At 37.2% G+C, this 15,551-nt stretch overlaps 1 protein-coding gene across 2 annotated transcripts in view; it reads right to left on the reverse strand.

The window, feature by feature from the left end:
* The window catches only part of Tlk1 (tousled like kinase 1), a 106,022-nt gene that overhangs the window by 40,472 nt on the left and 49,999 nt on the right, over positions 1–15,551 (reverse strand). For both annotated transcript variants that reach the window (XM_013121849.3, XM_005065165.4), the window contains exon 4: positions 2,675–2,750. In XM_013121849.3, the coding sequence (XP_012977303.1) occupies positions 2,675–2,750 (76 nt within the window). The remainder of the gene's footprint in view (positions 1–2,674; positions 2,751–15,551) is intronic.

Raw genomic sequence — 15,551 nt, forward strand, 5'->3', positions numbered from 1 at the left:
GGTAGTATTCATTTATTCTCATTTTCTCTCTCTCTCTGTCTCTGTCTCTCTCTCTCTCTCTCTCTCTCTCTCTCTCTGTATGTGTTTTAGGAGGCACTCGTTCTTGAATTTTAATTGTGGAGAATACATGATTTCTTCAAGTAGTAAATAGGAAATTTAAGGATATCAGTAAAAAGCTTTGCATTATATAAGTATGTAAGTAACATAGATTCAATTCTGACTTACTATCGTGTGTTCATTTAGTTTCCTCAAATGTTTTGGCTTTTTATTACTTACTTGATATGTGTTTATGCACAGCATGTGTGCCCACCTGCACATTTGCCACTTGATAGCTTAGAGGACAACTTGTGGGAATCAGTTCTCTCCTTCTACCATATGGGTTCTAGGAATGAAACTCGGTCATGTTTGGAGGCAAATGTCGTAACCCACTGATCTATCTTACCAGCATAACAAGTATATCTTGAGTGCCAGGCATTGTGAACAAACTCTATACTTAAGTCCAACACCATTAAACAAAATTGAGATTATTTTTTTAATTAAATAAGGACTTGTGACAACAACTGCTATTCAGGAATTTTGATCAACAGTTTCATACAATGTATTTACCAGTCAGACTGAATTGCAGGGTTTTCCCATGGGATGTTTTTCCTGTCTGATAACTAACACTCCTGAGGAAGGGATGTTTTGAGTTGCCTAACTAGGAGCTATTTCCCTAATTCTTTTCCTCTATTTGAACCCAAGTGTTTGTTATACTCTTCCCCACATATATGGCTCTGAACCTCAAGAGGAGCCTGCTCCTACACCGTCCCACTCTCATTTCCTCTCTTCCTCATTTAAGTCTAACTTTAATCAGGACCATTCCCCCAAAGTCTGTCATGATTAAGGAGAAAAGCTACCCCACTACCAGCTTCAAACAAGGGCCTGGTTTCCTAAAAGCAGTAGTACTTCTATATATTACTGGTACAGAATGGAAACATTACTTAAACTAGGCATGAGGTGACAAGGGAGGTTTGCTTCTGGGCTTGAAGCTCACGTCAAGAAAAGTTGGGGTGGGAAACACAGTAAGCTAGTGTCATTCTAAAGCAAACAAACGTTCAGTGAAGAAGAGATGAGGAGGTCCAATTAGGCAACCATCTTCATCCATAGGACCAGGCATTTCTGTAGACTGCAGGCTAGACAGATAAAAGGCTCAGGTTCTTGTTTTATTGAATTTACTCAGTGTCTAGGAGTACTAAGGGTGGCAGACACAGTATACATGTGGAGGTTAGAGGTCAATTTGCAAGACTTAGTTCTCTTGTTCTCCCATGTAAGTACCAAGGATTGAACTCAAGTTGTCAGGTTTGGTGGCAGGTGCCTTTAACTACTGACCCACCACATTGGCCCTTAAAACAAGTTAGCTAAACCAATTTGGAAGCCCCACCCTATTTGGGGGTTTCATTTTAAGATCATGTGAGTATCTTACTGAAATGAGTTAATGTACCTTTATAATGAAGTTACATATCCACTAGCTACAGGTTAAAGGGACTACTCCCAAGAAAAAAAAGGAAGCAAGTGCAAAATGAGATTGAATATACTACACATTTTAAAAAGGCCATAGACAAAGCCCTTTCGTTTCCCAGACAACTACTGCAAATACACCCTTTGATTCCAGTGCTATATAAAAATGATAACACAATTCATAAGCCCAGATCTTATGGATAAAAGCTGGTTCCAATACATGTAACTTTACATAAAATCATTATATATTATATTGTATATCTTTTCAGGGTCCAAATTAAATAGTAGTACCAGTTTGCTATCTGTTGGAAGAAATTATGCTGTCTGGGCTGGAGTGCTGGTTTACTGGTTAAACATGCTAACTGTGTATGGTCATTTGGATTATTGTTCAGGCCCCAGAACTGACAGATTCTAGTACTCACATAACAAGGCAGGCATCTTACATACACCTGTAACTCCCACTACAAGCAGGGTGAGAACAGGAGCATTACTGGAGCTTGCTGGCTTCCAGCCCAAGCAAGAAAAATGAGCCGTAGGTTCGAGGAGAGACCCTATCTCAAAAGAATAGGCAGCAAATGATAGAGGAATCCTGACTCTCAACACTTTCTTGTACAAATAAAGAAGCTCACTCACTTGCAAACACTCATGCACATACACTACACTCACAAAGAGAGAGAATTTTTGAAGAGACCATATATAGTCTAATGAAAATAACTTTAAGTTTATATCATAAAAGCAGATATAGAAGAAAGGATGAAATGGACATAACAAAAAGCAAGTAGTTTAACTATTCCTATAATTATTCCCTTAATAAAGAAGAAAATAGGTTGCTTGTTTTAAAGTGAGATTTCAAGCTTATATTTAAAATCAAGAAGCAAAAGAGAAAATAAAAGGAGATAAATGCTTACCAGAATGTAGGCCCAATTAAATGACACAGAAATGTCAATGGTCCCACACAGTAACTATGAGCTAATAACTACCTACAGTTCAAAGGCCTCAGGCTCAAGCTTATTTCTATGCAAAGTACAGTCCGTAGTTACTATAAATGCAAAGAATACAAAACATATAAAATTTGGAAACCACAAAGTCACTTATTCAACAGTTACAGTACTACTTAGTTAAAAATCAGAGTGATGTAAGTGTACATGGTCTCTGAAGGAAGATGGCATTGGCTTACCCTGACTACTTTCATTCTGACTTTCTGCTTTTCTCTTTCTTCCCCTGGATGACTCAGATTGTTTCTTCTCTGGTGTCTAAGGAAAATAAGTTAACAAAATTTTAAATTATGATCTTAATACACAAAATTATCACTGTCAATGTAAAAATAATCTTTCTTTTTGAGCATATAAAGCATTCAACAGTGCTTACAGAATGCAAATGCAATCACTGACATGCAATTTATTTACAAGATATAACTAAGGTTCACAGTTACAGAATTTGGCTTAAGGGAAAATGAGAAATCTGAAAATAATTAGCCCTTAACATTCTTAAATGAAGAAAATAGGAAAATTAACTGTTTCCTATTTTTTACTATTCATATATATTTAAGTCTACAAAAAATAAATTTCAATGAGAAAATAGGGACAGAGCACAAACTGACATATTTAACCCAAACTAAGAGACCATTCACCTGGATGCCTAGCAATTATTCCTCAAGAGCAATTATAGTAAACACATAGATTATGCTCTAAACCAGTGGTGAGCAAAGTATGAACAACAGGTCAACTCTGCTCACATGTTTTTATATAGTCCATGGCTTATACTCTTTTCTTGAGACAGTCTTACTATATAACCCAAGCAGATATCCACCTGCCTCTATCTTTTGAGTAATGGGATTACTCCTGGCTGTAACTCTGAATTCTTTACAAATAAGCATTTCTATCTTCTCCCTCACCTCTCACTTCAGGTCTAGCATGTAGTTATTACTAGGCAAATACATGAATGACTATTTAATAACTTACTCAAGGTTTGCACTACTAGTGTTATGTATCAGGAATCCAGATCAAATTTAGTTCTGTGCAATCCTCAAGTTCAAATGCTCTTTAAATTTTCTCTATTTGATGTATTACAAGCCCTGAATCAAAAACTAAATGAATTAACTACAAGTTATTTCAAAACATTACTACACATCTAACCATCATACATTGTCAAGTTTTTTTACTTTACAGTCCATAGATTTTTAAGGAAACCCTGTCAATCTACTTTTAGAATACTACAACAAGCTAAAATTTTTGTTAACATCTTTATGAAGAATCCTAACCCTATATTAAAATAAATGTAAATACTCCAATAATAATTTATTCATATTTCTTCCAACAATCAATGCCAACAAGTAAGTGTGTGTGTGTGTGTGTGTGTGTGTGTGTGTGTGTGTGTGTGTGTGTGTGTAGGGCTCACTATGCAACCTTGATTGGTCTGGAATTTGCTATGTAGACCAGACTGGCCTTGAACTTACAGTGATCCTCCTGTCTCTGCCTCTTGAGTGCTGGGATTAAAGGTGTGGGCCACCTCACCCAGCCTATAATAAATGTTATCTAATACCTAAGAAAATAAGATTTTTCAGAGTAAGTTAATGTCACACTGAATTTAAAGCACACCAATCCTACTGAATCCTATCTTTAGATTTTGACTAAACAAACAAAAAATCATAAAATTTAATTCTGAAAGTAATACTAGAGTCAATATTTTTTAAATCAGAAAATATGCTCTAAATGGTTCACTCCAAGGAACACTGATTTAGACAGGCTGGGAATGCTACATTTCAATTGTGGGCTGAGGATAAAGGGATATTCACCTGATTCAGACAGACTTCATTAGTGTAAACAATTAAAATGCCAACACTCCAGCTATCACAAGAGGGCTGGAGTAGAATAGTGATATATTAGGTACAAATTCTCAAACCTATTTGGGAAAGCATTCATTACACCGTTCACTTGATAACAATCTTAAAATATTCAAGATAATTTTTGAAAGGCATATAAAGCAGTACTTATAAAGGCTTTTTCCCTCTCAGAATGCAATTTCTCAGTAGGGGGAAATGAAATAAATCTTTGAGGAAAAGGAAAGGGTCACTTCCTTTAAAGGAGGTGGAGTAGTGATGTCACGATTACAGTAAAGAAGAAAAGCCATGAGGTTTATCTCAAATGAGATGGGAGTCTGAGAAATGACAAGGGAAAAAATAAAAAGACAAGTCTAAAACATTGTAAACTCTATTGTACAAGAGAGTGGAAACAAAGGGTAAGATTCAGAAGGACTGTATAAAGTTGAGTGAAAGACAGAGACTGGAGCCATGGTACATTTAGGTTAGCTCGTAAAGTGAACATCGCTACTGAATGCAGATCTTCTGTCCTTCTGGGATGTCCTAACGTTTCTCCCTTGTGAGCATCTTTCGCCTGTGGACATGCATGGAATATAATATCCTAATACGCTAGGTACCATCGAGTTTCTGAAGAGACTAATAAACCCATAATCACTGTTGTGTCACACCAGGAATCAATTTTCTTATCAACCTAAAATGCAATATTGTCAGCATCATAGGAATGTGGGGACTGAATAAATAAACAAACTCAGACATGGTACCTGAAGTATACTTAGCACACAATCATGTTGAAACACAACAATGAATTCTTTTATGTCAATAACTACACTATTAATCATCCCATATGTCCATGTACTTTATTTTTCAAAATATTAATTAAATGTTATAATGTAAAAGGATTAGCAGCTTCTGCCCTAATATACTTGCAAGTAATTTGTAGGCTGTGTAAAACATTTTCTATTTATGGACACATTAAAATGTGCATGCATGTGTATATATATGCAACATAGTATGTATGTATGTATGTATGTATGTATGTATGTATGTATGTATGCATGTGTGCCACAGAACACAGTTTAGGTCACTAGCATCCTTAACACAAATGTGCATAGAATATTTTATTGGGTTTAAATTTAAATAATGTTAGCAATATTGATATCAAACAAAACCAAAATCCACAATGAAGTCTCTACCACTGCCAATACTCTGAGTCATTCACCTGTATACAGGCCTGTTTGAAGATTGAGAATTTGGGAGGAAAATGTGCAGAAACTCAGCAAATATTCAATCACTACAGTGGCTCATCAGTGACAAAGTTCAGAATTTATCTGCAATTTTCAAACTGTTCCACAGTTGCCTGCAGAGAGAATAGGTTGTGTACCAGAAATTGCTAAAGGAGATAGATGTAGACAACTGAGCCAAGGCTCTAACCTACAGAGACACAACCTATGCTGTTACTACCCACAACTGCAGACACAGCACTTTATTTTAATATAGTAAGGTTCTCCTTTGAAGAAGCAGATTGTGACTCATCACACCCAATGGTTTCCTTGAAGCAATCTAAAGAATTCAATGACACCACCTGTGTATTTACATAAGGTATAAAATTTGCATAGATCAAATACTTTCTATAGAACTTTTCAAGTTTTTTATTACGCTTGCTCAATATGCCTTCTCTCCTACCTTTTCAACTAACCCACTGTAGCTGACCTCAGTAAGAATGAATAGAGTAGACCAAGTTGGATTTGTTTTACAGTGAGGTGAAAATGATGCACGATCATAAAAGGTTCAAGAATTCCAACACACAATAGAAGAGTGGTTTAGAGAAAAATGAAATAAAGACTAGCGTAAGTGGGGATTCATTTCTGCCAATAGTTTTTAGAGTCTTAGGGTGTGGCTTGTAAGTGCTGACATGATCCCTTAAAAGGAAGAGGAAGGCTTTGGCTCGTTCTCTCTTAAGGTAACAGTCTGGTAACTGATCATCATCCTACATCACAGCATCCTGTACCTCCAAGGGCAGAAGACCATGGTGGCTATTTACCTTCACTGTGTGAGTGTTCCTCAAATAAATATCTGTTATTTTTTCATTCAGGAGTTTGTGGACTTGATTACTCCACCTACAAACTAGCACTCAAACAGTTTAGCTTTACAAATGGCCAGGTTTGACAAACACTACTCTGGCATTTAAAGTTCTAAGACATTTGAACTCAACATGGTATAAATTTACAATATATTTTCTAGCAGTTGAAAATTTACTCAAAAAAACAAAGGCAAATTTTAAAGCACTCTAGAGGTGGTATAATTAAATTAAAGCTGTATTTTCATTTAAAACATAGGTGTTTATTCAACAAAGTTTTAATAGCTAATCATGTGGCTTCTTGGTTTATATTAAAACATGAAATTGTCTTTCTTCAATGTAAATAAAGTTTAAGGCAAAAAACCAATCCTAGTGCTGTGGCAAAATGAGAGGCATAAATCACTATGGATTGTATCTACAAGCCTCAAGTGAGATCATTAAAGTTGTTCAAGTAAGCACATTCCACACAGGGTTACAGTATATCAATGGAAGGGAGTAGAGTTCACAAAGCCTAACTAAACATGCAACACATATCTGATAATATCTTAACAAAATCACTAATACTAACAGGGCTATATTTAATTTCTTTCCAACTAAATCTTTAATAAATAAATTAGAAACACTATAGCTGGGTGATGGGAGGCAGAGGCAGGTGGATCTCTGTGAGTTGGAGGCCAGCCTGGTCTACAAAGCCCAACCCCAACCCTAACCCTAGCCCTAGCCCTAGCCCTAGCCCTAACCCTAACCCTAACCCTAACCCTAACGTTCCAGGGCAGGCTTCAAAGTAATACAGAGGAACCCTGTCTAGAAAAATAAAAAATAAAAATTAAAAAAAATAGAAAAGAAATTATGAACACTTTAAAACACAAAGAAAACTTATACTAAGCATCCTTGTTAAACTGGACTAAGAAAGGATAATGATGGAGAAATGTTTGTTATTTAATGTTACATATCAAAACCTCAATTCTTTTTTTTAGAAGATTTTATTTATTTATTATTAAGTATGCGGTGTTCTGTCTACAAGCCAGAAGAGGGCACCAGATCTCGTTAGAGATGGTTGTGAATCACCATGAGGCTGCTGGGAATTGAACTCAGCACCTCGGAAGAGCAGCCAGTGCTCTTAACCTCTAAAGCCTCCTAAAGCCTCAATTCTTACAAGGATAGTCAATGCAAATCAATGTCCCCTCCCCAAGAATGTCAAATGTATAAGATATTCTGTTTTCAACACTGGAGAAATTGCTCAGTTAAGAGCACTGGCTGCTCTTTCAGAGGACCAGGACTGATTTCCCAGCACCCACATGGAGGCTCACGGCTATCTGTAACTCCAGTCCCAGGGGATGCGACACCTACTTTTTCAGGCATTAAGTTTGAATGTGGTATACAGGCATACATGCACGCAAAACACCCATACATTTTAAATAATAAATTTAAATAATAATTCTTTTTTAAAAAGATACTGTTTTCTTTAAACTTTAAGAACTAGATTAGAATATAGCAAATTCTGTTGTGAACCTGTTCTTGCTTCCTTGTGTTTTATTACATTTGTAAAACCTATTATAAATTATGGACACTGTAATTCAAGGATATTTTCAGCTATAATGACCTGCAATTTGAATAGTCCACCTATGAAAAAAAGACAAAACTTAATAATGAACTATTATCTGGAAATCTTTGCAAGAAACTTTGACCCCTCAAAGGAAATCTGTTACGTTGCTAACTCTAAAACCTACCATAGACATTTATATATTCAATGTTTTGGAATCTTTTATCAAATAAGTTTTTCCTTGCTACTCTAATAAATAAACACATAAGCAACTTCAAGTGTATCCTATTCTATGATGTACTGCTTCTATTACATGATGGTATCGTAATATTAAAGTGGGAGAGCACCAGCAAGAAGGAAATGGGTAGCCACTCAACTCAAATATGGGCAGTTACATTTTTTAGAGCACACATATTTCACTTTCTTTATACATGCCCAGCATCCTCAACCATCAAAGGGAAGCCTAATACTGAAATAAAGACTCTTACTCTTAGTCCTAACAATAATGTTACTTACTAATCTCCCATTCTAACCTAAGCTTTTACTCAGGTCACTTAAAACAAAATCCCTGTATGTTAAAAAGAACATACTAAGGTTTCAATACTAGTGAAGAGTAATTTGGTAATTTAATGTGCCATTTTCTTTTCATTATACAGCATAACTGTTTACTGACATTTTCTTTTCTCTGGCTTTCCCTTTAAGACCTTGCTAAGTAGAATGCACCATAAAATTAGAATCAAGTTGAACTTTCTCGCTTATCCAAATTATCCTGTCAAGCCACAAAAGTAGAATCAAACAGCCATAGAGAACAGTTGTTAGGATGATTGGGTGGGCTTGGAAAGCAATAACTTGAGATAATTTACTCTGTAGTCTTGGCATTATGAATAATTACAATAGCAAAATTTAGAACAGCATTTTCAATTTCTGTCCCATCATAACAGACATGAAGTGGTAACTCTTGCATACACATATTTCAGTCAATACCTTAAACACAGGCTCCTAGCTACACCTACACCACCTACACACACACACACCTTCGTGACATTTCTTTAAAAGGATTTATTTCTTTAATTTACTTTCTGGCTGCTTTCCTGCATTCATCATGTGTGTGTTAGGCACACAGAGGCCAGAAGAGGGTATGGATCTTCAGGAACTGGAGTTACTGATGGCTGTGAGCCACTGTGTGGTTGCTGGGAACTGAACCTGGGTCCTCTGCAAAAACATCAAGTGCTCTTAATCAGTAAGTCATCTTTCCAGACCTGCTCTGATACTGTTTAAGTGTAAATACTGTGTCATAGAATATGAACTGCTTCTCAGCCTTTAACTAAGATCAAATGTAAAATATGTACAATTCAAAATTTAATCTGAAAGGCAATTATCAATCTATACTTAACAATATTAATATATAAGAGTTCCTCTGTGTAGCCCTGGCTGCCCAGGAATTCGCTTCGTAGAACAAGCTGGGAGTAAAGGTGTGTGCCACCGCCACCACCCACACACATTAAACTGAATATATTTAAACCAAAGCAAAAGCAAAGCAATGTATTAAGAAAAATGGGAATAAAAATAAAAATATCCAACTTTTTTATGATGAAATTCATTTTTAGGCTCACCCTTTTCTACTGAGCATTAAAGAAAAGGTGGCTGGCAAGTGAGATCCTGTCTGTGTCTGTTGGCTTGTCTCTAAATATACACATCAATCACCTGGCAGAGAGAGGAGGAGAGTGGAAGGGAAAGATCTGTGAGTGTGTACTACACCGGGTAAAACTAAGAAATGCTCCAGGTGCTACAATCCCCTCAGCTCCTGTGTACATTTGGCTTAATATCCTTAATGCCAAATAACACAACACCCCCAAAACAGTAATGCAAACTAGTTCTAGTAATAAAATATATTTGTAAATGTTGCTGTTCAACTCGAGTTTAGCTTATGCAGTATTACAAAAGGTGAGTATTAAAGATAAATTTGAGGCAAAAATGGAGTGTTATGGTTGTATGTCTGCTTTATAAACATAGGTACTGTGGAGTATATAATATATAAGCCCACATAAGAAACACAGACCACTGTTTCTCCTATGTTAATTATTGAAAATAACACAATTCAATGATATAAGCAAGAAAGAGAAAAACATCCGTTAGAGTGGGAATAGTGATGATATTAATAATCATAAACTCCAAATAAGCTAGAAATTACTCGTTTGCTGAGCTAAGAGGGGTGGGACAGCAACTGTACAAAATTTAGAAAAAGCTCAAGGGGGTTTCCCTTGTATTTCCATTGTATTTACATAGGGAGGACTCCTACTGCATAACTGCAAACAGGTAGTTCAAAGCAGGTTTTACAACACAGGAAAACCGCAGGCCTATTGGTAATTAGGAAATACAGTCTCCTTGACAGAGCTAAACAGCAGAACACACCTCAATTCTAACCTCTGCAGGTAGCATAATGATTGCTTTTGTGAAATTTTATCCACAACTCAAATCCAAAATCCATTCATACTTTACTTTTAAAACAGAAAAACGGTGCTAGAGATACAGCTCAGGAGGATATCCTACACATGGATCTGGGTTTACTTACCAATTTGGGGGAGGGGGAGAGAAAGGGAGTGCAGAAACAACCTGTTTCCGCTCTAAGGGAAGAAAACAGGCTACTGGATATCGTGAGCTATCTACCTCTCCAACACACAGGAAAAAGAATTCTCCTGGCTCTGTCTATGACTAAGGCTCACCTACTGTCCGGACTTGATTCGTTCACACCCTCTCAGGGTCGTGGATTGGCTGGCTTCCTATCATCTCTCTTCAGCACTTTCCTTGACTCCACCCCAATGCTGCTAGGGTCCTTCTTTCTTGTAGTAAACATCAAGACTGTGTCTCTCAATACTGTTTTCCTTCTGTCACAACCAAGACTCTGTCAAATGCAGTCAGTGTTTGCTGTCACTATTTCATTGCTTTTCCAGCTCAACTCTAGCACCTTGGTCCCTTCATCTATGATCTACGGGACCTGAACCTATACATCAAATCTTAGGGCTTTCTACAGTTGTTCCTAATCTCTTCATTGCTCTCCACGTCTACCTGTCAGAATAGGCAGCTCATCTTTGTCTAGCATATTCATCTTACCTGCTAACTTTTCTCAGCAGTAAGCACACTGTTAAGGTGAACTCATTCACAGAAACAGCTTTCAAACAGCTTTAGGATCTCAGGATCCTGTAGTGATCTATTAGTTATGATTTATTAAAGCTTGACTGCGGTTTCAGAAAAAGAAAAAAAGAGGCAGCAGTTTGAGACTTGGTGAAGAGCTCGTGTGTGGATCAGCCCTTTCAGCCTGAGCTTAAGGTGAGAGACTGAAACCAGGTCTTTTATTTTTTTGTGGGGGGGCCTTTTTTTTTTTTTAGGTTCAACCTGAAGATCAGGGAAGCAAAGCAGTGAAGCTACCAGAGAGCTCTTACCTCTAACAGGTCTGGGGCATTCCTATTCTCAATGTGTCTTAGGAGTTTTCTTGCTTATTATAATATAAAGCATGTTACGGGCTTACTACACAACCCTCAGGACACCTGTATAACTCTTTAATGTTGTTGAGGACACAGTGATGGTTAACCTTGCCTGTTAACTTGGGATTTAGGACCACTTAGAAGACAAATCTGTGTATGAAGATGGTACCAAGAGCGGACTGAATAAAATGGCGGAGGCAAGTGTAGCACCAGGACTCTTCTCTCTCTCTCTGCTTTCTGACATGGACTCTATGTCACCAGTGCCCTATGCTCCTTCTACCACAGCTAAAGCTGCTATCACTGCCACGCCTTCCTACCATGATGAAATAAGTTTCTGAAGGATGAGTCAAACAACAAACCAATCCAGTGGGCTGGAGGGAGCTCTCCGGGATTACGTACTGAAGACATGAGCATAGGTATGCCAAGGACCCCACTGCTCCTGGTCCATGTGCAAATGTTGATACTGTGAGCACTCAATGTGACACAGCCTGAGAATGCTCCCCTAACAGATCCCCTACCAAGATTAGCTAAACTTGCCTCTTTGTTCAACTATATACAGTAACCCCACCTCCTCCTTCAGCCATATACAAGAAACCTGCCTCTTTCATTCAGATGTATAAAACAAACATGCTAAATTTCCTCCTCTTCACCAAAATGCACAGTCCACCTTGCCCCAACTGTACTCTGTGTACATCTGTTGTTTTAGACAAACTTTTTTCCTTAAGCTGTCTTGTCAGGTATTCTACCACAGTAATGAGAAAGGCTAGTCAATCCAAACGGCATTCATCTGGGTGAGTTACAAATACTAAGTATTTATCATTTCAAGATTTTGTCACACTAGGACATACAAATACAAAAAATCATCAGTGTGATGCCACCATCTGGAAATGTGGTGTCTGGGAATGCTCTATAAACTCTAAGAAAATGAAAGAAAAGTACAGTAATATGATAGCACAGCTACAAAACTCCCTGGAGCAAATTTCGGAAACCCTCAGACTGCATTTTAAAATGGGGTTGTCTGTACCTAAGCCTTTATTACTACCCATGCCAGAGAATTCTAGGTCTTCGGCTACCTACAGTACCATCTCACTTGTCCATCTCAGAAAGATAAATTCAAGACTGTACAAAACTCAACTCACTACCACCTTTTTTTCCACTCTCCTTCTGGCTCATCTATCTCAAAGACAAAATAGTTAAATCATCTAGGCTCCATCCCATCCCTTCTTTTTCCCAGTATCAAATTTTATTAATCCTTGTAGGATGCAAGGACTTTTTTAAAAATGCTGCAGAACTACTACCCTAAGCACCTAGGGATTCACTGCACATTAAAGTTTGAGAAACATGCCCTAGGTGGTGACAGTCATAGTAACTTCTCAGTACACTCTAAGATTTGGGGGTTGGGGGAGGCAGGAGGGCAGAGTTTAAAAGCCAATACTGAGAACAGTGTAATTAGAGCCTGGCACTTTATAAAGAAGGCAGCACTGCCTCACAATGTTGTCTCCCTAACTCAAGTCTCATCACCCTCAGAGTCTATCCTCTACTCTGAGACCGTGGGAGCCTTCTATACTTCTATTTTTAGTTTGTTTGTTTCTCCCACTTCAAGGTTCTCCCATCACCTGAACTCCAAATCCCTCACCATGAAATTGAAGGGCCTTTAAAATGTGATCCCTGTTTCACATTCCATACCAGAAGTTTGCAATTCACTGAAATCTGTTAGGCTGCTTGGCAAAATGTCTTTGGTGATCTCAAATGCCCTAGGCCTGAAAACCACTGCCGTATCTTCATAACTAAACTGGTCACGCTTCCATACAGAAGCAAAGACACCACAATCCCTTAGCCAGATGCCTCCTCACACTGTCTTATCCTCTGGCATGCTAATGCACCCCATCTCTGTCTACCTTCTCTCACAGGCACACAGAATTGAAGGCTTCTTACTCTTAGCTCTCATAGTACCTTGCACTAACACTATTCATAAAACATTGTTTAATGTCTGTCTGCCCCCTCCCAAATGCTGATTTCACTTGAAAGTAGAGATGATATCCTATTTATTTTCATATTCTGTGGCTGGGCTACATTAGCAGACAACTGACACATAGTAACTGCTCACATTGGATTTTTGAAGCTTGTTTAATAGACTTAGAATGATGTAAAAGAAATAAACCAGAACCTTCATATCTAGCAAGTACCTGCACTAGCGAGTGGAGAGCATCTGTGTGTGGTGTGGTGTGGTGTGGTGTGGTGTGTGTGTGTGTGTGTGTGTGTGTGTGTGTGTGTGTGTGTGTGTGTTTCATGTGAATGAAGGGGCACAAGTGTGTAGAGGGGCCACACGTCAATGTCAGTTGTCTCCCTCATTCTCTTATTTTTTTGAGCCAAGGTCTCTCACTAAATCTGGAACTCACTGACTGGATAGACTGCTTGGTCAACAAATCTCAGTGATCTGTCTGTCCCCTTGAGCACAAGGGTCAAAAGCATGCTGCCACATACACTTTTATATGTGGGTGCTACGAATTCACACTCAGGTTCCTGCTTTTGCACAGCACACTTTACTGATTGAGACAGCATTCCAACCCCCACAAAAGGTTTTTATTCTGTAATCCTACAGATAAAAAGGTATGTGTACAGACTAATGAATATATAGATGAACTGAAATAAAAGTGTAAGTTAAAGTACATTCAATTAATCTAACACTGACTATGAGGTGTTTTTCAGTTCTAATAGCAAGAAGAGAGAAGAAAATATGATTCTGGGTGTGTGAACAGAAGACAAGTGAGGAAAGAGTGAGTTAAAATCCTAAGCACTAAAAGAGCAAACAGATAATGTTCAACTGGTGAACCAAACAGAATGTGCACACATTTCTATTCAAATGTGTAAGTAAATGTCAAAAGGAAAAGCTAAAGCAACTGAGGTTAGGGTATGGTTAGGTGAGAGGACATCTAATTAAAAAACATAAACAAACCTTCCAGTACTACTTGCATGCAGAAACAAACACTATTATTTAAAAAATATATTAGGGTGCTAGGGCTGCAGCTCAGTAATAGAGTATCAAGGCCTTGGTTTCATTCCAAAAATAACAACCAGGAAACAGGTTACCAAAAAAGAATAAGTGATGTCAGGACATAAGGGTTACTACCTAAATTATACTATTCAGTGTATGTAGTACAAAAAGTGCCTCTACCTCACGACCATTTTACTCCCAACGCCTTAAATCATGACCTATGAACATTTGTATTTGGTATGTAAAAAATTTCATCTCAAGGAAACTCATTAAGGTTCCTACTACAGAGAGAAAACCTGAGACTCATTTTCCTTAGATAAGTAACTTCTGACATGGAAATAAAGAATAAATAATAATAAAAGTCACTTCTTTGAATATTAGAGAACATGTGCAACCTGAGAAAATGTCAAAATACTTGCCACTAAGCCTAACTATCAATTGTAAAAATCTCATATATAGAACATTGGCAGCAAAAGCCAAATGGTTTTTCAAACTTTTCTATTGCTGCCCCAAATGTCAAAATGTCTATACAAATAAATCTGTGTACTTAAAATCCAACTAAAAATATAGTCATGGAATTCTTTAAAGGGAAATTTTATTATAGATTAATTCCTCTAAAAGAATCCAAATATTTGATCTATAACTTGTATTATGAATATTGGTAACTAAGGAAACATGAAACGCTTTATCCCTATAAAGATCTTAAATAGGGAAGCTAACTTCTATGTTTTGCTATTAGAATATGTATATATATACACAAATATATATATACAAATATATATATGGTTAACAGAAATGAAAAACACCTAGTTATTTTATTGCTCTTCATAACACAAGATTATGAAAGAACATGTGAAATTATTGAATATACTCATCTATGAAAAATATCAAGAATATTCCAAAGTCCAAAAGAAATAAAGCAGAAATATTCTTGATAAGCTGTTGTTTTGTTTTTGACTCCTTGGAATAGAACTAACCTATTTTAAAGGTCTTAGTACATACGTGCTAATCTGAAAACCTGAACTGAGATAACTGATGCTACAGGGGCAACTAACGCTTACCTCAAGGGAACCTACTGCAGATAAAGTCCCGTCACTTGCACAGTCCTTTCAGCTGCCTGCCAGTTGTCTCTGTGGAAG

Source organism: Mesocricetus auratus, unplaced genomic scaffold (assembly GCF_017639785.1).
Source record: "Mesocricetus auratus isolate SY011 unplaced genomic scaffold, BCM_Maur_2.0 Super-Scaffold_100004, whole genome shotgun sequence".
NCBI classification, from domain to species: domain Eukaryota; kingdom Metazoa; phylum Chordata; class Mammalia; order Rodentia; family Cricetidae; genus Mesocricetus; species Mesocricetus auratus.